The sequence below is a fragment of the Diceros bicornis genome, chromosome 23 (genome assembly GCF_020826845.1).
Source record: "Diceros bicornis minor isolate mBicDic1 chromosome 23, mDicBic1.mat.cur, whole genome shotgun sequence".
In the NCBI taxonomy this organism is placed as follows: domain Eukaryota; kingdom Metazoa; phylum Chordata; class Mammalia; order Perissodactyla; family Rhinocerotidae; genus Diceros; species Diceros bicornis.
This window is the reverse complement of record NC_080762.1, coordinates 26,130,808-26,155,151: the sequence shown is the minus strand read 5'-3', so window position 1 is coordinate 26,155,151 and position 24,344 is coordinate 26,130,808. Positions and strand designations below refer to the sequence as shown.

Here is a 24,344-nt window from a genome sequence, read left to right as displayed (position 1 = left end):
GTGCAGCAGCAACATTGTGGATGAGCTATTCCTAATGTCAATTTGCTAATAAAGAAACAGTGTTGTATTAGAAGTCTAAGAACCTGCAGTCGTCAACACAATAGATGCTTCAGTTCAGAGACTGGACATCTTTTTGCAACTCTATCTTATTCCTCTTCAGAAAGCCTTATAGGGGTTGCAGTGCCCTCCTCTTTCCGGCCCTAGTAGTGATCTGCTAGGCCTCCACGATCTTGCCCCTGCCCCTCTGATCACCCCTCCTCCTATTCTCCCCCTCGCACACTCCACTCCTGCTGTTCCTGGGGCACGCCAGGCACAATCCTGCCTTAGGGCCTCCGCACCTGCTGTTCCCTCTGCTGGAAATACTGTCCGCCATCATCTGATGACCAGATGCCTCATCTCCGTTAAGGGTCTGCCTACCATACCTACCGTGTTCAAAATTGTTGCCTGCCCCCATTCCCAGTCCCCTTTACCCTTCTCCACTTTTCTACTTTGCTTTTTTCCATAGCTCTTATTATCTTATATACTTTATTTATTATGGTGCATTACTTACTGTCTGTTTACACCTCTTAGAATGTAAACCCTATGAGGTCAGGGATCTTTGTTTTGTCACTGATGCATCCCAAGTGTCCAGGACAGTGCCTGACATCAGGGAAGCACTCCATAAATATTTTTTGAATGAAAAGTTACTAACAGCATCAAATTTAGGAAGAGGAGTTATTGTTATGGGACACAGAAGTATTTATGTGGTCTTAGGTAGTTCATAAACCTAAATTTGAGTGTTAGCCTTCAGGTGGACACTAAGCTAGTAGGGATAAGAACCTATTAATTTTTACCTGCCGAATTGATGATGCCAAGCCTGAAATGTGGTGAGCTCTTGTATATGTTCAGGGAGATTTTGGCCATATAATTCCAGGCTTGGTTATAAGTAGTATATATTTTTTTAGTTGTATAAATTCTTAGATTGAAAAAAATATTGAAAGATAGTGATTCCTAAAATTAAAAATGCTTTGACAAAAGCTTTTTTCTTTTGGTTATTACAGCAAAGAAGACAGTGGAATCCAAAGAAACAGTTATGATGGGGAACTCTGTGGTGAAAATAAATGGGATTTATTTAACAGGATCAAATGCCATTGGTCACTTAAAGAGTCACCCACTTCAGCTAACTTATGATGGCGGCTTCAGTGAAATCAAGGAGCAAGAAATGTTCAAAGGGACAACATCCTTGCCATCCCATCTCAGAAATGGAGGGTCAGTATTCTTTTTATTTAATTTTCTGGCCCAGATAACTATGTCATTTACCAGTTTGTTCTCTATCTTATGTAGATGATTGATTTGCATTTTCCATTTTATGTAAATAAATTTTAAGTTAATGGTGCATAAGTAGGAAAGATTTCTTCTCATGGTTGAATGGAGTTGGTTTCACCTTTTCCTATTTAATCCTCAGGAAAACATTTATTCATACCTGCCAAAATGCTTCTTTGACAGGACTGTCCGAATAAAGTCTTTGCTTTAGTTGAACTGTTCCAGGCAGCCCTTGAGTGATGACTGATCCTTCTGTTTGTGTGTTACTTGGGATTCTTGCCCGGCCTAGAATCCCTTGTGACCTCCCTTTGGGTTAGTTCACTGTTGTTCACTGCACAAAAGAGTGGACACTTAATTTATTTTTTTCTCCAGGAGAGACTTGTATTAAAATATTTATTTTGCGAACTAATAGTTAAAACAGGAGAGTCCTATGCATTTCTGCTATCCTACCAGTCCCTCATAAAATGAACGATTGGTAATTACTTTATTTCATACCATGTTCCTAGATAGGGCTTTCTAGAGCTTCCCCTAGAAGATTGAGAAGGAATTTTTCCACCATATTAAGGATTGGTGGAGAAATGTTCACTGTATGAACCACGTGAATTCTTACCCTGGTGTTTTCCTAAAGAAGCCTTGATAATTAGGGGTCGGGTTGGAGGATGGTGTGGGTAGAGTAGGCTCTGTTTCCAGTCCCAGCCATAACGACGCTAAGATGGGCAGAAGGTCTTGGACTGGACAGGGTCACTCAGTTAAAGACATTTTTCTACGACTTTCCATTGAGTCACTATGGACAAGTGCCCAGTTCGAATTTGCTTAACAAGATTAAATTCCATGGGCCATTTTAAGACCGAGTGCTCGTTGCCCTCACTTTAGATTTTGGGTCTGACTTGGCTTGTTCACGTGTAACGTGCTTAAAACTTTTCCCCAGACTGGCTGCTTGGCAGCTGGTTAGTTTAGCTGCGCTGAACTTGTCTGCTGATACTGCCTGAAGAGTTGTGCACACGCGGAATTTATATCAGGCAACCTAGTAGTCCTTGCAATGTCACTTTGCATTCAGAACATTTTTTAAATTAAAGGAAAAACGAAATGTCTCCTTAAGTGGAAGAGAACGACTTCAAATTGGGACTTGGGGAGTCGAGCACAAAACATCAAACCGGCCATTGCGACAAATCTTTTCCAGTTGGTGAATAAGAATAGGCTGCAGACCTCAGAGCTTACACATAAAAGACAGCAGGAGAACTTGTGTTCTCTTTCAGCACTGAAGTGAAAAGGAAACATTTATCTTGCTGCACCCATCCTTATAGTAATTAAAGTTGACTAGGAAAAACCAGACAAGAGCTGTTTTATTTTATTTTTTTTGCAAGCCCTCAGATGTTGCAGAATAATCTGGCAAGCCAGAGTTCATTATGTTTTCCTCAGTCTGGGACAGCAAAGGCATTTTCAGTTACATATTTTCTCCCACAAACAGCGAAGGAGAAATCAATTACGGACTGGAAGCACTTCTTCCTCACCGTCCAAAATTATGAGGCGCTGGCGGCAGTGCTAATTGTTTTCTTTGTGTTTTCTTAGGATGGCTTTTGCATCGTATAATGATTGTGTCTGAGTTGGGTTTGCAATACACCCTGGCAAGTTTAACTTCCAATAACGTTTTCGCTTTATGAATCTTTACCTCCTTTAATCATTGGATGGGATTTTGTTGAAATGGTGCCAAATAAAAGTTTATTCAGTAGGATTAAAACAAACCAGAAAATGGAAACTATTAGCAATTCTTTCATTAATTACATTTGTGACTCAATCTGGGACACTTGATAATTGTTTCTGGTAAACATTTAAGTGAATAATTCCAAGAAATGATCTTCGCCATGCCGTGGAGTATTCCCAGATTTGATGCTAAAGCCCTACCCTCAATTAGCGTGTTTTCATCTTTAGACCATAAAGTGGAAAATGAAGACTCTTGTCAGTGAGCTGGGATGGCAGAAGAAGGGAGGGAAAGGAATGCAAAACTAGAAAAGGAAGAGGCATGAGATGACAGTGGGTTGAGAAGGAGCGTGAGCAGATGGTATAAAGGGGAGAGAAGTGAGGTCACACTCTCCATGGAGGGTCCCTGCCTGCTTGTCTAGTGTGGGAGCAGCTACCTTCATGCTGAGTGCTCCTCAGACTGGGAGAGAAAGGAGCAGTTTATTTCAGCAGAACTGCATTGATTTGTACCCCCTTAATTTAGAATATGGATGACTCAGACATGGGATGGACTGGAGTTTATACTGGTTGTGATGGAAAAAGGATTTGCTAAGCAAGGTATCATCACAAACAAGATCTTGGGGAACTATTTAACTTTCCAAAAGGGAACACACTCTCAAGCATTTATCAAACTATCATCTTCAAACAGTGTACCAATTACGACAGTCTCTGTATGTCAGTTTAAGGATTCATTTAAGGTTTGGCAGGCCTGCCCCTTAGCAACACTCCATTTTCTCTTACTTTGTGTTGCCATATGGATTGAAAATAATAAAGCTTCCATTAAAATATATATATGTGTATGTCTCCATCTATCCATCCATCCAGTGGTTCAATCTGATGAATCCCTTTATACATCTGCTTAAAAAACTTTTAAGGCTTTCTGTGTAAGTATTGTTCAAATTATCGTGGTTTGGAAATGTGATCTTTAGGAGGAAAGCCCAAGAGCAGTCAGTTGTGGAGTCAAGAACTCTTTGCTGGGAGCTGGAATCCCTGGATTTGGGTTGGGTTCTCTCTCAGCCATTTGATTTAGCTGTATGCTCTGACAAGTCTCTTAACACGTTCAAGGGCTCAGTTTTCTAATCTGTAAAATGGAAATAACTGTGCTCCTTCACTCCCATCTCCTCCCAGACCGCATTGCAGGTTGTGGAATGATTAATCAGGCTTGAAAGCCTTATTTGTAAACTATCAGGTGCCACTAGTATTGTTGAAATCAAAAATAAGAAAAGAGGGCTTCTGGTTAAAGATGGCAAAGCAAAGGCATTCCGCAGAAACCTAATGAAAGCAACAAAGAATGAAAAACAGAGAAATAAATGTCATCAATGAAATAAAAGAATGGTTCCAATCCCAAACTACAAAACATGAAGCAAACTTTACACTGCAGAATGCGCTTGATTTTTTTTGTCTATTTAGCATACTTGCCTTTGGAGAGTGAGCCGTCTCACATTGTATAATAAATCCTGCTCAGTCCATGTTTGGAGAAGGGCTGACCCTGTCTTCCCTAACCCCCTTCCCAGAGGTGGTTATGTGATCCAGGGCTGCCTAATCAGAGTTCTCCAACCTACCAGCCATGGCAGTTGGTTCAGAGGTGGGAATAGGATCCAAGCCAGGCCAGTTGAATTCCTTCCTGGGACTTTTGCCAAAGCCTTTGGGGAAAGTGCTCTTTCTCCAAGTTTACAAGCTATAAAGATAATATGGTCTTAGAGCCAACAGTGGCCATTTCATTGCCTTTTGGAGGGTGACTCTGAGAGGAAAGTGGTGTATAAACAACAGAGACAAGGAATGGAGATAGTGACCAAGTTTGAGGATGATATATAAACCCCTAGATCCAGCTGTGCCTGAGGCCACCATGTCCACATTGTAGACTGCTCTGTTTTGTGAGCCAATATGGTCCTTTTTCTTTCTCTCTCTCTCTTCTTCCTTCCTTTCTTTGTCCATCCTTCCTTCCCTCCCTCCTTCCCTCCCTCCCTCCTTCTTTCCTTCCTTTCTTCCTTCCTTCTCTTTCTTCCTTTCTTTCTTCTTTCCTTTATTTGTTTATTTTTTTTGACAGGGACAGCTTGTGGTACTTAGATTACGTTTTTGTCACTTGGAATATTGCAACCAAAAGAGTCTAGTTAATCTGCCAGATTCTATGAAATATAGATGAAAACAAGGGGTAATTTGAGAGCAGACACTTCCTCAGAACCTTGAGCAAGAAACAAATTTCACTAAAAGTGGGTCTCTTCATTCAGCAGAGTGTATCCAATAGTCGTTAATCAAAGAAACAAGATCTAAGGATGTGGGCGAGCCGTGAGAGAAGTGGACATGCCCCTGTAAAGACCCCATTCAAGATCCAGATGGTGAAGCGACTGGGGGGAATGGAGCTGAGGGTGACGTGGTCTCCTCATTTCCTGTGAGCCAGCCAGTTTGTGTGTGTGTATGTGGGGAGGGGGTTTGCTAGATTAGAACTCAAGGAGCCTATCATGTAACATGGCTTCTCTGCGAGTCACAGCAAGCTGCCACCCGCAAACCAAGAGAACACACACTTCAGGTCAAGAAAAATAACAGACTTGGTGAGTGGATGTTCAAGAAAACAAATTTGAAGCTACAGATTACCCTAGTTCTCTCCCTTTGTGAATCCTATTCATTCTTGAACAAATAAATGGCTCTGTTTAAGGATAAATAACATTAGGACAAGAGTTAACATGGGACTCGAGCATAAATACGTTAAGAACATAACAAAAGGCGGATGAAGAAAATGGATCGTAAATAGATTTACCCTCCAAAAACAAGGAAAGTTAAAATAATTTTCCATAGTGTCAAAGAAATTATGTTATTGCTTTCTTAAAAAAAGAAAAAAGAGCTCTTCTTTGGGTTATAAGAGTTCAAATTAGAGATTATAAGCCCACCTAAGAGATGAAAAATAGGCTTGCAGTTCTCAAAAAAGAAATGAAAGAAAAATGTATAAGCATGGAGAGGAAAGTCACATTAGAAATAAAAAATGAGAACAAAACAGCTAAAAATGCAATAAGACATGGTGGACAGACTAGGGAAAATCATAGAAAAAGAAATGAATAAGAAGATATAAAAAATGGTTAGAGAGATTGAGATAGATATGGGAGGCATGACACTTGTATTCCTGAAGGAGTGAATCCTCCTTCTCCTTCTGTCCCCTCCTAGTACTATCTTACTTTGAACTAAGTGCCAGGCACTCTTTCAAGTGATTTACTTATATTAACTCATTTGATATTCACAACAACCCACTGAGAATGGAAGAGATCAGAACAAAAAGAACAAGAAAGATATTAAGACATAGTAAAAGACAATGTTCTGAAATAAAGATTTGAATCTGAAGCTCAAATGGACACATTGTTTCCCAACCAAGTTTGATATGGAATAATCCACGCTAAGACATTTCCAACAGTCTCAGCACTATAACACTACCCAGTACACTCAACTAGTAATTGTTGATTGGGTGGATAAATGGAAGAAGATATCCAATGGCCATTCAGGCTGAACAAGCAAGTTACATGAAAGGAGAAAGAGGCAGCTGCCTCTGGCTTCGTTAGAGCATCCTTCAGTGCCGGAAGACAGAGGAGTAATGTCTATGAAGTCTTAACTATAAGAAGGATAACCCAATCTCAACAACAAAAAAACTAACAACCCAATTAAAAAATGGGCAAAAGACCTGAACAGACATTTATCCAAAGAAGATATACAGATGGCCAACAGGCGCATGAAAAGATGTTCAACATCATTAACTATCAGGGAAATGCAAATCAAAACTACGAGATATCACCTCACGCCCGTCAGAATGGCTATGATTAACAAGACAGGAAACAATAAGTGTTGGAGAGGATGTGGAGAGAAGGGAACTCTCATACACTGCTGGTGGGAGTGCAAACTGATGCAGCCACTATGGAAAACAGTATGGAGTTTCCTCAAAAAATTAAGGATAGAACTGCCATACGATCCAGCTATTCCGCTGCTGGGTGTTTATCCAAAGAACGTGAAAACACCAATGCATAAAGATGCATGCACCCCTGTGTTCATTGCAGCATTATTCACAATAGCCAAGACTTGGGAGCAACCTAAGTGCCCATCAAGGGACGAATGGATGAAGAAGATGTGGTATATATACACAATGGAATACTACTCAGCCATAAGAAACGATGAAATCCAGCCATTTGTGACAATATGGATGGACATTGAGGGTATTATGCAAAGTGAAATAAGTCAGAGAGAGAAGGTCAAATACTGTATGATCTCACTCATTAAGTAGTAGATAAAAACAACAACAAACAAACACATAGAGACAGAGATTGGATTGGTGGTTACCAGAGGGAAAGGGGGGAGGGAGGAGGGTGAAAGGGGTAATTAGGAACATGTGTATCGTGATGGATTGTAATTAGTATTTGGGTGGTGAAAATGAGAACATGATGTAATCTATGTAGAAATACAAGTATAATGATGTACACCTGAAATTTATACAATGTTATAAGCCAATGTTACCACTATTAAAAAGAAAAAAAAAAAAAAGGAAAAAATAAAAGAAGGATAACCCAAGAATTGTATTGCCAGCCAAGTTGTCCTTCAGTAAAAAGGTAGCAGATAGACATTTTCAAATATGTATTAACTTGGGGACTACAGTACTCATGTACTTTCTAGAGAACTCTTTGACAACAAAATGGTGAGTCAAAATTCAAAACTCAGAAATGAAGAAGCTATGGCAAAAGCATTTGTGGTGAGTATTGACTTGATTTTCATATTGAGTTAAAACTTAACGACTCTTGGGCCGGCCCCGTGGCTCAGCGGTTAAGTGCGCGTGCTCCGCTGCTGGCGGCCTGGGTTCCGATCCCGGGCGCACACGGACGCACCGCTTCTCCGGCCATGCTGAGGCCGCGTCCCACATACAGCAACTAGAACGATGTGCAGCTATGACACACAACAATCTGCTGGGGCTTTGGGGGGAAAAATAAATAAATAAATAAAATCTTAAAAAAAAAAAAAACTTAACGACTCTAAAAATGATAGTTATGGAACCTTAACGATGTAATAGTAACATTAATAACCAAAATAGGTACTTGGGAGTTAGTGTGAGTACTAATGACTTCATTTCATAATAGGGAATCGATTTGTCCGTAGCTACAGTCTGAAATTGAAATAGAAAGTCAAAAAAGAATGATTTCAGCATCCTAATGTTTTTCATTATTTTTTTTTCTTAACTTTAGAGAGATCTTTTAGAAACTAATATCTCTTGGAAAGACCCATTCATCTGAAGTTCTACAATTCCTTCAGTTTCACCTCAATCTCTGTTTCACCTCAATCTCTGTTTCTCTGTTAAATTCAAGTGAAGTTTATACTTAGTACTTTTATATTACAATGACATGTATGGTATGATCCCATTTGTATGTATCTTTTCTCTGCCCTCCCCCAAGTCACCCTTCTCTTCTTTCATTCTTTTATCTTTTCATCTGAATATATGCAAAATATGTCTGGAATGATGTTTACCACATATGAACAATATTTATTGCTGGGTGATGGGATCCTGGATGAATTTTTTGAAATCTTCTTCGTACTTTCTTTTATTGCTTGGCCTTAAAAAATAATAATAATTATATCATTTTTTCAAAAATAATGAAGTCATTCTTTTAAGAAGTTAAGGATAATATGGCTGAGAAACTGTTTCCATTTGGAAAAGATAGGCATTGGACAGAATGATTTTGTAGAATGCTACCTTATTTGACGGTTTCCATTTGATAAGCATTTCTTGGTAAGCAAAGCTGTGTGCTAGGGAGGGTGGGAGATGTAAAAGTGGACCCTGTCCGTGAGGAACTTGCAAACACCACAGGCTTTGCTGCTCAGGTGTGGTCCCTGGAGCAGCAACAGCAGCATCATCACTTGGGAGCTTCTTAGAAATGCAGAATCTTAGGCCCCGCCCCAGACCTGCTGAATTAGAGTCTGCATTTTTATAAGCTATCCAGGTGAGTTGAATGCATACAAACATTTTAGAAGCGCTGTTCAGTGATTAACTCTAATGTGGGAAGAATGAAAGGAGAACCGGAAGAAAGCGTCCTGGGAGTTGAGAGGGGAGACCGCTGAATTCTGAAGATGAGGGAAGCTGTCCTGGGGTACGTGGGGTTTGGAATGCCTTCTGAAGGCTGATTTTCAAGAGGGGCAGACCACTGTGTTCTTTGCTAAAGGAGCAGCATAAGGGGAGAGGGATTTGCCTGGGTGGTGGCAGGTTCAAAGAAAGGTAGATGGCCTGGTAAAGCAGGAGCAAAGGTCCTGAGGCTATAGAGAGTGACTCTCAGGCAGCAGTGTGAAGAACTGTTGGAGAAGGGAAGGAGTTGCAGCTGTTGTGGCGGGAGACAGTGGTGTGTGAGCTGGAGCACCCCACTAGGGCATTAGAGATGGAAAGCAGAGGATGGACACCTGTGCGGAGTCCGTTTCCACAGTAACACGCTGCGGAAGAGGGCAGTCACAGCAACTATCCCCTAGGCTGATGCACTCAGAGCTGCAGAGGAAGAGGTTCCCAGGCTTTTCACAGGAGGTACCTTGAAACCGTGGAGCTGTGAAGGTTCAGGGAGCCATGAAACTGTGGGCTTTTACTCTAAGCCAAGGGAATTTAAGCCTAAGTTAAGCTAACATGGTTAGCTACAAAGCAGTGTCTAATCAAGTTTATACATATAGACCTTGAATAAGAACTAGTTAGTGATTATTGAAAAAGATACTAAGATTATACATATATATATGTATATGAATGAGGAAGATTGGCCCTGAGCTAACATTTGTGCCAATCTTCCTCTATTTTGTATGTGGGATGCTGCCACAGCATGGCTTGATGAGCGATGTGTAGGTCTGCATCCGGGACCTGAACCCACAAACCACGGGTCACTGAAGCGGAGCACGCTAACTTAACCACTATGCCACCAGGCTAGCCCCTAAATATATATTTTTAAAATCTTGGGCCACAACCCTATGCTAAAGATACCTTGGAGGACTTCTTTAAAATTTTGATCCTATGAACATTCCTTTAAAATCATGTTCTTTAATTTCATTGTGTTTGTATGTAACTGTTTAAGTAGAATTCTATTTTTAACGTCAGTTATTAAGACAGAGTGCTAATATATCGAGACTGTGTATCCGGTGCTTCAGGCTATGAAGACATGATGAAGGGACCACCACCCCTGGGTGGTGGCATTCTCAAATTGCAGTCAAGGAATCTAAGAGATTGTAAAGCAGGGCTCAGCAAACTAAGACCCATGGACCAAATCCAGCCTATTACCTGGTTTTGTAAATAAAGTTTTATTGGAACACAGCCACACTCATTCATTTCCCTATTGTCTGTGGCTGCTTTTGTACTACAGCGACAGAGTTGAGTAGTTGTGACAGAGACCGTGTGGCTGCAAAGCCTAAAATATTTACTACCTGACTTGAATCTATACAACTTGAGTCTAATTCCAAAAATGAAGTGTCTTTTTCTTAGGGCAAGGAAAAGTTTAGCTCAAAATTTGCCAAATTTTCTTTTTATCATATGCTTATGATAATTAGTATATTTAAAATTTAAAAATGCTTTAAAATTTAAAATATACCTTTAAAATTTCCTTTCCCATTTTCTTACATGTAATATTTTTGCAAATGGAAATAAACATATTGTTTTTTTCTTAATTCCAAATCTTTCCATTTAGTCTACTTCTTAATATCTTTATCGTTATTGCTTGAAAGCAGGAGTCAACAAACTATAGCCTAGGAGCCAAATCTAGCCAGCCACCTGTTTTTTTGTTTGTGTTTTTTTATAGCCTTTGAGCTAAGAATGGTTTATACATTTTTAAATCATTACATTTTAAATGGTTACAAATGTACCTGCATAATAGCCTCTATTTTGCCACTTGGCCCACAAAGTATAAAATATGTACTGTCTGGCTCTTTAAAAAAAAAGTTTGCTGACCCCTGACTAAAGAACTTTCATCATAATAATTGGAAGAACTGTCTAAATTATAGCAAAATCTGAGTTTTAGAATATTTTTAAAGAAATATACTTTATTTCTTTGGCATATATATGGTCCAGAAGGAGATGTTGCCAATATGATTGATTCATGGGTGGGCAGTAGTAACTCAGTCAGTCTGTGTATGGCGTTGCCTTGACTACAGAGCTTGGTTCTGGTTGTTCAGAGTGAAATGTAGGATTCTTGTCAACGATTGGGAAGAGAAGACCTTGCATTTTCTCTGAAATGTGTGGACTGTAGATGAGAGGCCTGGGCATGCCATACCCATTTTACTTTCTTGGGTACTCCGACCTGATTACAGATGGAACCATAGGAAGGGCAGAGCTGAGAGAATTGCAGAAAGATGGAATCAAAGCCCTGATCACACCACATCTAAAACCCACCCTAGTGCTTGACTTTTGGGTTATATGAGCCAGTAAATTCCATTTATTGTTTAAGTCAGTTAGAATTAGGTTTTTGTTATTTGTAGATGAAGATAGCCTAACTAATAAAATGGTGTTGTTCTGCCTCTAAAAAGAATTTTACAGAAGAGCTTTAAGGAATAATTTCTGGAATTGTTTTATTCTTGGTACATCAAAAATCATCATAAAAAATTTTAATTATGGTCTTTAACAACATGGCACAGGAAGCTAGGAAGAAGAACAATTATACTGGATGACTGAATCAAGACGCAAAAAGATCTGGTAGGCAGGAACCCTTTGGCAAATATAACACCGTGAAATTTAATAAGGATGGGTCCAACATGGATGGGGGAAATCTGCCCTAGCTGCTTATGTAAGAAAAGACAAGAATTGACCAACGCTGTGATGTGGCCACCAAAACCACTAATGTAGTTTTAGTCTGCATCCTTTAGAATATCTTTTCTTTGCTCCTCAGGCCATATCTTTAGCTCAGTGCTGGGTTCCAGATTTTAAAAGGGATCCAGACAAACTGACACTCATTCAGTGTAACTGAACAGGCTGGGAAAGAGATTTGAAACCGTATCATATGAGGAAAAGTCTTAAAGGGACTGGAGAAATTTGTTAATGACATTAATGATGACAGCCATGATAATAGTAAACACTTATTGAGTACTTACTGTGCCTGGGACTGTGCTAAGCAATTTCGCATTATATCACTTAATCCTCACAATAGCCTTACATTGAGGGATGCTATTATTTACCACCCCCTCATATATAGATAAGGAAACCAAAGCTTGGGTGAATATCTTACCTGAGGTCACACAGCTAATAAGTGGTAGAACCATGGAATTTAAATCAGAGGAGATGACTTTAAGTGGTGAGCTCAACATATTTAAATATTTGAAGGATTGTCAAGAAGAAGGATAAAGATTTGTTTCATGTGTCTCTGATTAGTAGAATCAAGACCAATGGGTAGAAGTTACAGGGAGACAGATTTCCACTGAGCATAAGGTGATCCATTCTTCTCTTCTTTAGCAAGGAGGGGGTTTTCTTTTCTTGATGCCGCTCTCCGCACCTCACTCTTCTGTGGGATTTCAGCTGTACTGCTCCATGGAAGCCTTGTAAGGCTTACCCTGGCCAGACTGGACAGTTGTCCCTCACTCCTCGTCTTCTTTGACTGTTAATCATGCTCTCTTTCTCCACATGCTTGGACTGCATGAGAGCATATTTTATTTCTCTTTTTCCTTTGGACTGCTTTTCTCCTTTCTGTCTTTTACCCATGAGTATCCGATAAGGCTTTGCCCCGAGATTCCAGGCTTTGAGCCACTCTTCTAATGACTCTGGTCCCTATGTACCTCTTTGATCCTGAACAGAGCTCTTCCGATTTCCACACCGCCATAGCCGATGTTCCATTTTTCATCAGAAACGCAGGATGGCAGGACTCAGACTTGCTTTACCCCTCAAACTGTTCTACTCCCCAACCTCCCCATTTCTCTTGACGGCAACCCTGCTATCCTGTTCCTCCCGGTCTACCTTCTGTTCTATCTCCTGCCTGAAATCAACCACCAAATCCCATCAACTTTTCATTTATAGGATCTCTTGAATTTGTTCCTTCTTCATTTCCACTGTCACCCTCAAAGGATTAGTCCTGGTTACCTCTCCCCAAGTCTCCTAAATACTCTTGTCACTGCGTAACTCTACATCTCCCCACTTCCTTGTATAAGAACCTATGACAGCTCCTCATTGCCCATCTAATTGGGTCCATTGACTCAACCCAGAGTTTCAGGCAGCTGTTCCCAATTCCTCCCGGCGGAAATCTTCTATTCTGTCTTGCTGGCCCAGTGCAATTATCCCCTGCCCTGAGTCCCAGGCTCCTCATGCCCCTCTTTACCTTCACTCATGCTGCTCCCCTCCTGAGAGGAGTCTTGTCATTTGCAGATTCAACTTCCCATTCTTATAAGGCCCACTTTGTGGTCCACTTCTCCCTCTCAGTAATCACTGCCTTTTCAGCATCCCTCTAGTGCTTGCACCCTGCTAAATTTCATATTCTAGTACTTGATTAGAAACTCCATTGGAACTTTACAATTAAAAAAAAACTTCCTTAGTTTCTCAAAGTAGATTTTGAACTTTTTCAGGGCAACACCTTATATGTCACAACAACATCCAGCACTGGACTGCTTGGACAGGTGCTGGTTGACTCGGAAGTAAAGAGAAAAATAATATTGACTATTTATAAAGTTCTTCAAGTGTACCAATCACTGGACTGAGTAGAGGCAGTGCCCTCATTTTAGGATAAGGAAACCAAGGCTGGGAGTTTAAGTAACTTGCCCAAGGTCACATCGCTGGTAAGTGTTAGACCCAAGATTGGAACCCAAGTAGTTTGGGTCCAGCACCTGCACGCTCACCACTGCACCGTGATGGTCATGTAGAGTGTCAGTCAGTCCCAATCCCGTGCTCTTCTTGAGAGCCAGTACCACCCAGCACTGTCGAGTGTTTGTATGCGATAAGAAGGACCCTTCTTTATTTTTCCCTCAGAAATGGAGGTACACAAATGTGCCATTTCAGGAGGCAACCTCATCACTGGCCATGTCCTCAGGGACGGTGGAAGGCCATTAGTTGAAAACTATCTTGCTTGATTTCAATAGCTGTTTAGGACAATGATGAAAAGAAGGCCTTGCCTCTATTGTCTTAGAACTTTCTTGTTATTTCTAGGAGTGATAAATATGGGAACTTTCTTGGCCTCACACCCTGCCATGCCTTTTGGTATTTTACCTTTTCATGGGGTTGATTTCCTTTATTTCTGTCTTCTTTGGGATCTGCTTCATTTGTATCTCAACTCTGAGAGTGTTGATAATGAGGATCCCATCCCCATTTCTTTGTTTCACTGGCTAGGACATCTTGCTACCAGATCTATGTTTCCACTATATATTAAAATGAAGCAATTGTTTCAGAGTATTAAATAATTAGACATTTTTTTTTGGAAGATTAACTTATCTGTTCTCTATGTGTGATAAAAAGAAGTGTAAAAAAAAAAAGGACATCTTTATGGAAAAAGTAACATTTGGAGAAGCTAATCCTTGGGGCAGTAGTAGAGGCCAAGAGCCGAGACACAGCACTGAACATTCACTGGGGATCTCACTACACAGGAAGCAGGAGCAACCGACACACATACGGATGTTCATGGCTGACGCTGGCCACGTGTATATGCATCCTTTATGATTTTTGTCAATATTATGTTTGGTGGCAAAAATGAAATTTTGTTGTAAAACTTACACTATTATTCTCTCTGTGTTTTTTACCTTGGAATTTTGCACAGATATTTAAAAGCAAGTACTTTTAAGTATCAGCTCTAGCTAAAGAGAAGTTATATACTGCATAGACCATTTCTACATTAAATATAACCTTTAAACAACCCAGGTATGGGGCCGGTCCCGTGTCTTAGCGGTTAAGTGCACACGCGCTCTGCTACTGGCCGCCCGGGTTCGGATCCCGGGCGTGCACCGATGCACCACTTCTCCGGCCATGCTGAGGCCACGTCCCACATACAGCAACTAGCAGGATGTGCAACTATGACATACAACTATCTACTGGGGCTTTGGGGGAAAAAAGGAGGAGGATTGGCAATAGATGTTAGCTCAGAGCCAGTCTTCCTCAGCAAAAAGAGGGGGATTAGCATGGATGTTAGCTCAGGGCTGATCTTCCTCACAAAAAAAAAAAAAAAGGTGATATTTAAAAAAAAAAACAAAACCCAGGTATGTAATCCTGCTATTGGCCAAGCCACCTCTCTCTTATTTGGAAGACAAAATATTTGTCATCTGGGGACTGCATAGATTTACCTTCAGTTTTTTAGCATTTAAGATATTTCTAAAAACATTTTCAGAGAACATTAATTTAATTTAAAAAAATGGAAACAGGACACACTGTGATGTAGTAGAAAGAGCAATGAATTGGAAATTACAAGACCTAGGTTCCAGATCTGACCCTGCTGTGTGAAAAGAAACAGTTTTCTTGGAGACAGAGAGAAAGAATCACCCAGCTCCTAAATGCTAGGCTTTTGTGATTCAAGCTGAGTTCTTTCTTATTGTAACAGTGACCTCTTGTGGTACATATCCTTAATCAATTTTTTGATTTGCAAAGTAAACTTTGGATTTTTTGTTGTCATTGTTTCTAGTAACTGTATTTCATATTGTTAAGCAAATCTGACTTGTTTTGAAAGATAAATCTTAGTTGGAAATCAGAGGTTGATTAAAATGGGATATAGAGCACCAAACCTCATTTCATAAACAATTCTCTGTGATCTCTTCAGAAACTGTGGATAGCCGACTCTTGACACTCACAGAAAGAGGAATGCTTTATTTTTTGTGCTGAGTTTTGTGTGTATTCCTCTTCCTCCTAGGGACCAGGGGAAAAGCCGTGGGAGGGCCTCATCATGCCCCGACAGTTCGGACCTGAGCAGGCTGGAAACCAAAGCAGGTGAGGAGCTTGTGTTCTTAGAGCCCCCAACTCTCCTTCATCTGCAGCTTCGCCATTCGTAGGAAAAACTTCTGCGTGGAAGATGTCTGAAGTTGGCTCACTGTTTGAAAATTCCGGGAAATTTGTCCAACTTGGTCACACATCAACATTTATTTTTATTATTTTCACAAGTCTTACTATTCTTACCTACTCAGCTCAAACATCTATAGATTACGATCTTAATGATTGTACAGAAATTATTTTGTAAAAGCATTTGGAAAGTTGCAAAATTTGACATCAACATAGTTCTTGAGTTCAAAATTGTTACTCACTTAAGTGAAACTTTATTAGCTATATGAAGACAGTTTGAGTCTTTAAACTGTTTAATTGAGAAAAATATAACAATATAAATCACAGGCTAGAAATGATACAAAAGGTATTTGTGCAATGGAATATAGCAGTTAGAGAAATAAACTAGAGTACATTTATAATATTGAATAATATTGAATAAAATGAGTACAAACTTAACATGAAACAATGAAATTGCAAAAACAATGACATACGTTGTTTATGGATACAGATCTATGTGGTAAAATTGTAAAGTCAAGCAAGATAAAAATAACGACTTGATTTAGAACGGTGGTAACCCTTGGAGGGGGAGGGAGGAGGGAATAGTTGGGGGGAGGCATACAGAGGGCATCAACTATATCAGTATTGTTTTGTTTCTTTAAAATAAGAAGGAGGATGAAAATATGGTTAATTATGGACCAAACTAATTGTGGGTACACAGGTGTTTGTTGCGGTCTTTGTGCTTTTTTTGTACACATGAAATTTTTATGAAACCAAACTAATATTAGGTTCAAAAATATTTTATTATCTTTAAAACTAATTTCTTATCAATAAAATGACTTTGTGGCCAATGGGAATTTCTATAGTACTCAGGAAAATCTTAGATGAGCTGATTTCCTTGTCAGCATTGTTGCTAAGGATCTTACATTTACGTGCTAAAAACATCAGCCAATAGACATTGTGTCAAGTTTCTGTGTCCAGAATTCAAAGCTGTGGTTAAGAAAGATAACCACTGAGACAGCAAAATCTTGAAAAACATGCTGAAATTTCTGCTTGACTTACCCAATTTCCTGTTGAATCATAATTTTTATTTTTAGCAAACTGTGAACCTAGATGAAAGTGCTTTCTAAAATATCAGGTTGTTGCCCAAGACTGAGACAAACTTTATTTATTTATTTTTTTGTGGATCTTAAAAGGTAATCACATGGTTCCATGCTTCAGTTTCTAGAATAGAAACTGGCTTGGTATATAAAATGGGATTTTTGTGGCGAGCAGAGTTGGAGGAGGTGTGTGAGGGGTAAAGATGTGGAGAGGCCGTAGCTGGACACAACTGCTCACACAAGGATTCCTAAGAGAGAGTTGAAAGCAAACGCTTATTCCGTGGTGTCTGGCTAACTTCTGTTCTGAGAAGAAACAAATCTTAGGAACATTCAGAAGGGCCTGGAAGAGCCTTTCCTTTCCAAATGTTAAATCAACTGTTCTGTGATTTCTGGCTCACCCCTGTAATTCAACTTTTCCTGGGGTGAATATCTTATCAATTTTTTTTTTGTCCTGAGAAAGGAGCTGATAATCATGGTTTCTCATAGAGCTGTTCCATTAAAGAGCATATTGCATGGAAGATAAAAATGCTGATTTGAACTTAGTAGACGTGAAGTCTGTATTTCTAATAAAGTTAAGTGTGTAATAAATATTTGTTGATTAAATTATTTGTCTGACTTATTATCTTCTGGCTTTTCACTTAACTTCATGTATGTCAATTTTTATTCACATACTTTGGACTTTGACTATGTCAGATACCTGGGAAGTTAAACAACTGTGTTTTTTATACTTTTTGAATATTCATGTTTACTTTTAGAATCCATGTCCCCAATTTATCAAAGTTAGGGCAGACTTGTAAAAGTAATGATCCAAGAGATTGAGATGGTGGTCTACAATCGTTTATCTGTGGTTCTGAAACCTCAAAAGCTCTGAAAACTAAAATATTTTTCAAACTCATTTAGCAGCAATGCCTGATCTGAACCAATGGGAGGGCAATTATAGTCTCTGTTTTGTTGGTGTAAATATTCACCTGTTTTGCTGCAGGGTGCGGCCCGGGAGGACCCTGGTGTGGGTGGTATGGAATATGCAGTATATGCACCATATTTCTTGAGTAAAATTCAGAATTTTCTGAATCTCAAACCACATCTGATCCTGAAGGCTTTGGATAAGGGGTTGTGAACCCATACAGATATGGACTGGTTTTGTCCTAAAGACAATTCAACTGTGTGTTTTATGGTGAATTCTTGCTTTGGCTTAGACAGATTATGTGAAAACTTGCTTTTAAGACTATTGACCGCGCCTAAACTGTTTAATTACAGCTTGGCTGACAACCCCATTTTATTTACTTTTGCTGCTGAAGTGCTTTTCCTGCCCAGCACGCATGGGCCCCTCCTGGTCTTAGGAAGGTTTGATGGAAGACAAGCCTAGACTTGCTGCCCCTGGGAGTGGCTATGTGCAGCATGGCGTGTGTTAGGGGAGGGCCTGGGTATGGGGTGGGATGGGTAAATTGTAGAGCTTTCCTGCTTCTCCTGGGTGACATCATGACTGCGTGCTTGGGAAATTTAATATGTGTTTATGTTTTTTTCTCTTCAAGAGTAACGCAAGAACATTAGAGCTTTGGAAAATACAAAGGAGCACATGAAAGACATTAATAGCCCATAATCCCAATACTAGGAGATGACCACAGTTACCCCATTTTACAGAGGAAAGCAAAGCACCTTGCCCAAAGTCAACCAGCTAGTAGGTGGCAGAGCCAGGATTCAAACCCAGATGGCGACTCTGGAATTGTGCTCCTCACAGGCCTCCCTGGGCAGCTTGTCCTTTTTAGTTAAAACAACCTAAAAATATACAGGCCACACACCCTTCCGCTGTGCACCGCTCGCTCTCTCTCTCTCTGTGGAACCCTCTGATTGCCCCTATGATTTCTAACTCTTCGTGTGACATTTTTAGGGTCCAGGCACCCACCCTGTGGATACTTACTTGGTACCAGGGCACAGAGAGGGCACGGAGTCCTTGAACCAGTACAGAGTGGGTGCCAGGGGACGGCCTCATGGGAGCCACTTCAGAGAAGGGTGGCTGGGGATTAGGTTTCTGGTGCTGCTCCTGAGGAGCTCCCACCAGCGGGGTCCCCAGCTATCCCGTCAGTGCTTTAGACCCTGAGGTATTGGCTTTGTGATTGACAGTTTCTAATATGGTTTATATTCCCACCCATGTTACCTTCCAGTCTGGGGCAAAATAGCATAGAGGTCAAGGACAAGGGCTGTGGAGCTATATGACCTTGGGCAGGTACTTAGTACCCTTGAGCCCCACTTTCTTTTTTTTTTTTTTTTAGAATTATTTCTTTTTTTTTTAAATTTTATTTATTTATTTATTTTTCCCCCCAAAGCCCCAGTAGGTAGTTGTATGTCATGGTTGCCCATCCTCCTAGTTGCTGTATGTGGGACACGGCCTTAGCATGGCCGGAGAAGCGGTGCGTCAGTGTACGCCCGGGATCCGAACCCGGGCCACCAGCAGCAGAGCGCACGCACTTAACCGCTAAGCGACGGGGCCGGTCCTGAGCCCCACTTTCTTCATCTGGAACATGGGGACAGTTTGGGGACCTCCTCATAGGACCTAAGGGACCTCCTCCTCTAGACTGTGCATCTTAAGCACACAGTCAGTGGTAGCTCTTCCTCTTCTACAGCCCACGTTCACTGGCAGCATGGACTCTTGATGAGTCGGTAGTTACCATACAGCCTGATACACTTCAGACAGTGATGACCTGTTTGTTTTTCAATCAGGAAAATGAAAGTCATATTAATTGAGTGTTGTGAGATGCTGGGCACTGGGCTCAGAGCTTTACCTATATCATGTCTTTGAATTCTCATAACCCTGAAGGCAAATATTCTAATCTCTGTTTTACTGATGAGGCTCATAAAGGATCAGAAACCAGCCCCCAGTCACCCAGTGCGTCAATAATGAAGCTGGGATTTGAATTGAGATCTGTCAGCGCCCCGTGCGCAGCCTTTTCCCACGACCCCAGCCAGAATCACTTGGCGTTAATGGTGCTGGCCCCACGATGATGTGTGCGTTTTATTTTCTATGGGAAAGAAAGTCCCTGTAGGCCTCCCTCTTAGAAAATTTTTCGTTAAACATTTTCAAAATCCTTATTCTTTCCATAGCTATAGTTCTCTATTTATTCCACATCACAGAGAGATAAGTTGAAGTAAAAAATAACTCAAAACTTTGCCTTACTGACAGTAATTTCAACATTTACAAAGCATAAGACTTGCAGGAGCTGGTCCCGTGGCGTAGCGGTTAAGTGCCCGCGCTCCGCTTCCCTGGTCTGGGGTTCGCAGGTTCAGATCCCGGGCGAGCACCGATGCATCGCTTGTCAGGCCATGCTGTGGCGGCGTCCCATATAAAGTAGAGGAAGATGGGCACGGATGTTAGCCCAGGGCCACTCTTCCTCATGAAAAAAAATAAAAGACTTCATGCAGTGTCCCAATCAGAGTTTAAAATTGTAATTTTTTTACATTATTTTATCTGAGTTTAATTTGGGGTGATTTGGTTAGAAGACATGTAGTTGTAATTAGAATTAGTTGGGCTTGGGGGCAAAGTGTAATTTAATTCTAGAGTTTATTAATTTCAGCCAAGACTTGTGTCAGCTCTCCAGTTACAATTCCTTTCTCATGGCTCTTTCTCCTGCTCTGGATTTCTTTTGCAGTCTCTAAAGCCGACTTGCAAGAAAAGAATACAGAAATAGAAGTGGATGATGTCTTTTGGAATACAAGGATCGTACCAATTTTGCATGAATTAGAAAAGGGTAAAAAAAACAGTTTTTGTTTTAAATCGGAAATATCTGTAGTTATTTATATGTTCCCCATTGCCCTGATATTTTTAGTACACTTTGGCTGTCATTTCTGTGAACATGTTCAAAACCAAATGAAGTCATCTATTTAGTTACCCAGTAATGTATGTATTAAATATTACATGGGAACTTAAGTTTTAGTGAGTAAAATTATACTTTCAATGCAGCAAGAGAGCCTACTTCTAAAATTCCCCTTGGAATATAAATTAATTATCACCTCCTCTGCCCAAGGAAATGCTGATTTGAACTCTCTAGGGTGGCAGTTGACGTAAGAAAGTGAAAGATTAAAACAGCTTTCAGGGCCTCTGAAACTTTGACTAAGTCTCATAGACTGGCACCCTTGGCAGGTGTGCACATGGTTTTCTAGATCCAAATGTATATGTCCTATTTCCCTAAGGTTGAACACACGTGTCAAGGATGCCACTCAGAGCAGGAAGAGGCCTGGGATGTGCCCAGCCCTTGTACTCTGGAATGCCCCAGCAGTAGAGGCCCACAATCGATGGGTCTCTGCAAAGGTGACCTATGGAAAGCTTGTCAAGGGAATGGCCTACCACCTTCTCCCCCTTTGCCGCTCCTTGGGGATTCCATTTCTGAAGTTGGAATGGGCTCCTGTGGAGCTACAGTCATGGCTCCAGGACTGACCCCAGTTCCTGGCACACAGCACACAGTAGGCCCTCACTAGGAATTTTGGTATAAGCTCTCCTTGGATGAGCAAACCAGCGTGGTAGCCACAGGAAGAGGCCCTAGGAGAAGCAGGGTAAGTGAGTCCTTCCTACCAACCAAATAGGGAAGTCATGCAAAAGACCTACTTCCTAAAAGGTTCAAATGACCTCACCCCTCCTCAGCTCCCTGTTGCTGCTTGGTGGTGTTCATGGTTAATGTGGGAGCCCTGAGCAGGGTTTCTGGTCCTGCTGCTGCCACTAACTAAGCATATGGCTGTGGGGAACCACCTAATCTTTGCACAGTAGTTTTCTCACCTGCCAGGTGAGGGATGGGCAAGATTGGGTCATCACCAGAGTCCACTGTGGCTCAAAACCCTGAGAATATGAAGAGGATGACTTTCCCTGTAGAGTCACTAATTTTCACCCTCATGTTAGTGAGCTGGCTTAACTTTGGGCCCTTTATTTTAGGAGATGTGTGCAAAAACTACTGAGAGAGCCATCAGTCTGGGTAAGGGTTAAGGAGACTATACCAGGAAAAACCCAGTGGGGAGAATGGCCAGCAGCCCAAAGGCCTAGCTTGGAGGAGGTCTTCAGCCTGAAGGATTTTAACAGGGTTCTGAGGGTTCTGCCCCCACGGGCACCACCAGAGAAAAGTTAACAGGAGTTTGGGTTTTGAAATGTGGATGCATCTCTTTTCTTAGAGAATTATTAAACACTGAAGGATGGCATTTCTTCCAAAGACAGCTTTAAGAACAGCCAATGGTAGCAGGGCTGGGTTACATGACCTTTTGAGGTTCTTTTTCTTTCTTCCTTTTTTTTTTAACTTTTTATTTTGACATAATTTCAGACTTACAGAAAAGCTGCAAGAATATTACGACTATGCTCTTCCCCCAGATTCCCCAAATATTAACATTTTATCACATTTGCTTTATCATTCTCTGTCTCCTTCTTGCTCTCTTTTTCTCTACCCCACCTCCTCATGCACACGGACACATACACATTGTTTTTTCCTTTTTGAACCATTTGAGAACAAGCTGCTGACATGATGTCCCATATGCCTAAGTACTCTGGCACGTATTTTTAGAAACAAAGCATTCTGTTACGTATCTGGAAATTACCATACAATACTATACAAACCTTATTCAGATTTTGCCAGCTATCCTAATAACTTCCTTTATAGAAAAAGAAAATCCTGGATCACAAGTTCCAAAGATTTGTCATGTCTCTTTCATGATCTTGACGCATTTGAGGAGTACAGGCCAATTATTATATAGACTGTCCCACAAATTGGATTTGTCTGTTATTTTCTCACGATCAGGTCCAAGTAAGGTATTTGGGGCAGGTATATGGCATGAGTGGCGCTATGTCCTTCTCAGTGCATCGTATCAGGAGCCACGAGATGCTGATTTGATCCATTACTGGGGATGTGAACTTTGATCACTTGGGGAAGGCGATGTCTGCCAAGTTTTTCCACTGTAAAGTTACTATTTGTCTGTTTGTAATTAATAAGTATCTTATGGGGAGAAATTACTTTGAGACTGTGTTGCTTTCTAGTACTCATCAAAGTTTCACTCACCAGCTTAAGCCCCTAAGACTCGTGATAGTTCTTAGATTCAAGTTGCCTTTGGGGACTATATAGCATTTGTAACAAAACAGCTGGTATAGAGTTAATTTGATCAAGAGTTTAAAATTTGAGCCTTTCTTTTTAATTTCTTTTAAGCTAAAAAAGCTACTCTTGAGTAGAACCCACCAGGCTGAAGAGTTTGTGGAGGGAAGTATTAGAAACATACCTCGAAGACCACCCACTACCAGAGAGTGGCCCACAGCCTGGACTAGGGATCTGTGAAGAAAGTGCCGGTCACAGAAGAATACAACAACAAAACAAAAGTGTTTCTCACAATAGAGTTCAAGTTTTCCCCTTTATTTAAAGTTAGTCTAAGTCATTTCCCAACAATTCATTTATTTAAGTGCATAACTGAAAGGCATTGAAGGTTACTTAGCTATTGAGGTTTAAAATTTTTTCTTAGATGTTATTGTTGAAAAGAGCTAAAAATGGCCTGAGTCATTTCCTTCTGCAGGCGCACACTTCCTCTATGTGGGCTTTTAAGAGCAGATTATGGTATTTATTTAAGATTGGTTTCCTACTTTTAATTTTTGTGATGAAATCTATCAGAGAGAGTATTTTCCAACTGAATACCTTATACCTTGGATTCTTTTATTTCCCTTCATTTTGTGTGCTACTTTTCTTCCTTGTATGCCTATTTGTATGGCTACCACTTTCAAAAATTACTTTCCTCAGAATTATAATTATAAAATAAAATGTCCTAGGTCTCCCCTGTTTCCTAACTAGAGTCTTCTTTTTGTTTTCCTCTTTTCTAATAACCATCTCCAAATAATGGTGGATGAGTGACATTTTGAGATTTTGTTCCATATGAGCCCTCTTTTCTCAGATAATGAGCATTATTCTCATAGAAAAATATTGATCATTGTTTTCATCAATAGATATATTGGATAATGAATATGCATTACACTATGTTAGAGGTGCAGGAAGTCTTCTCATTGTACCGTGCACTATTGCTACAAAGATATGTAAGACATGGTTCCCACTCACTTAGCATGGCATCTATTTGAGGGCCCTGGACATAGAGCTTAGCATACATATATATGTAAAAAGTAACAGTGCAAGGTCTTGTTTGTTGAATGTGGAATAGTACCTCTTTTCTGGAGGAGCCAGAATGTAAATAGAGCCTCGAAGGACCAAAATCAGTAGGAACAAGGGTCAGGAGAACATTCTCGGCCCGTGGAACTATGCCACAAAGGGTTAAAGGTGGAGATGCAAGTGATATGA

At 40.5% G+C, this 24,344-nt stretch overlaps 2 protein-coding genes across 2 annotated transcripts in view; both read left to right on the top strand.

The window, feature by feature from the left end:
* The window catches only part of CEP57L1 (centrosomal protein 57 like 1), a 462,537-nt gene that overhangs the window by 200,769 nt on the left and 237,424 nt on the right, over positions 1-24,344 (top strand). The gene's annotated exons all lie outside the window — the stretch shown is intronic.
* Positions 1-24,344, top strand: part of ARMC2 (armadillo repeat containing 2) — a 102,425-nt gene that overhangs the window by 20,858 nt on the left and 57,223 nt on the right. Inside the window, exons 5-7 of the mRNA XM_058566508.1 lie at positions 1,041-1,248; positions 15,822-15,898; positions 20,691-20,789. Of these exons, the coding sequence (XP_058422491.1) occupies positions 1,041-1,248; positions 15,822-15,898; positions 20,691-20,789 (384 nt within the window). The remainder of the gene's footprint in view (positions 1-1,040; positions 1,249-15,821; positions 15,899-20,690; positions 20,790-24,344) is intronic.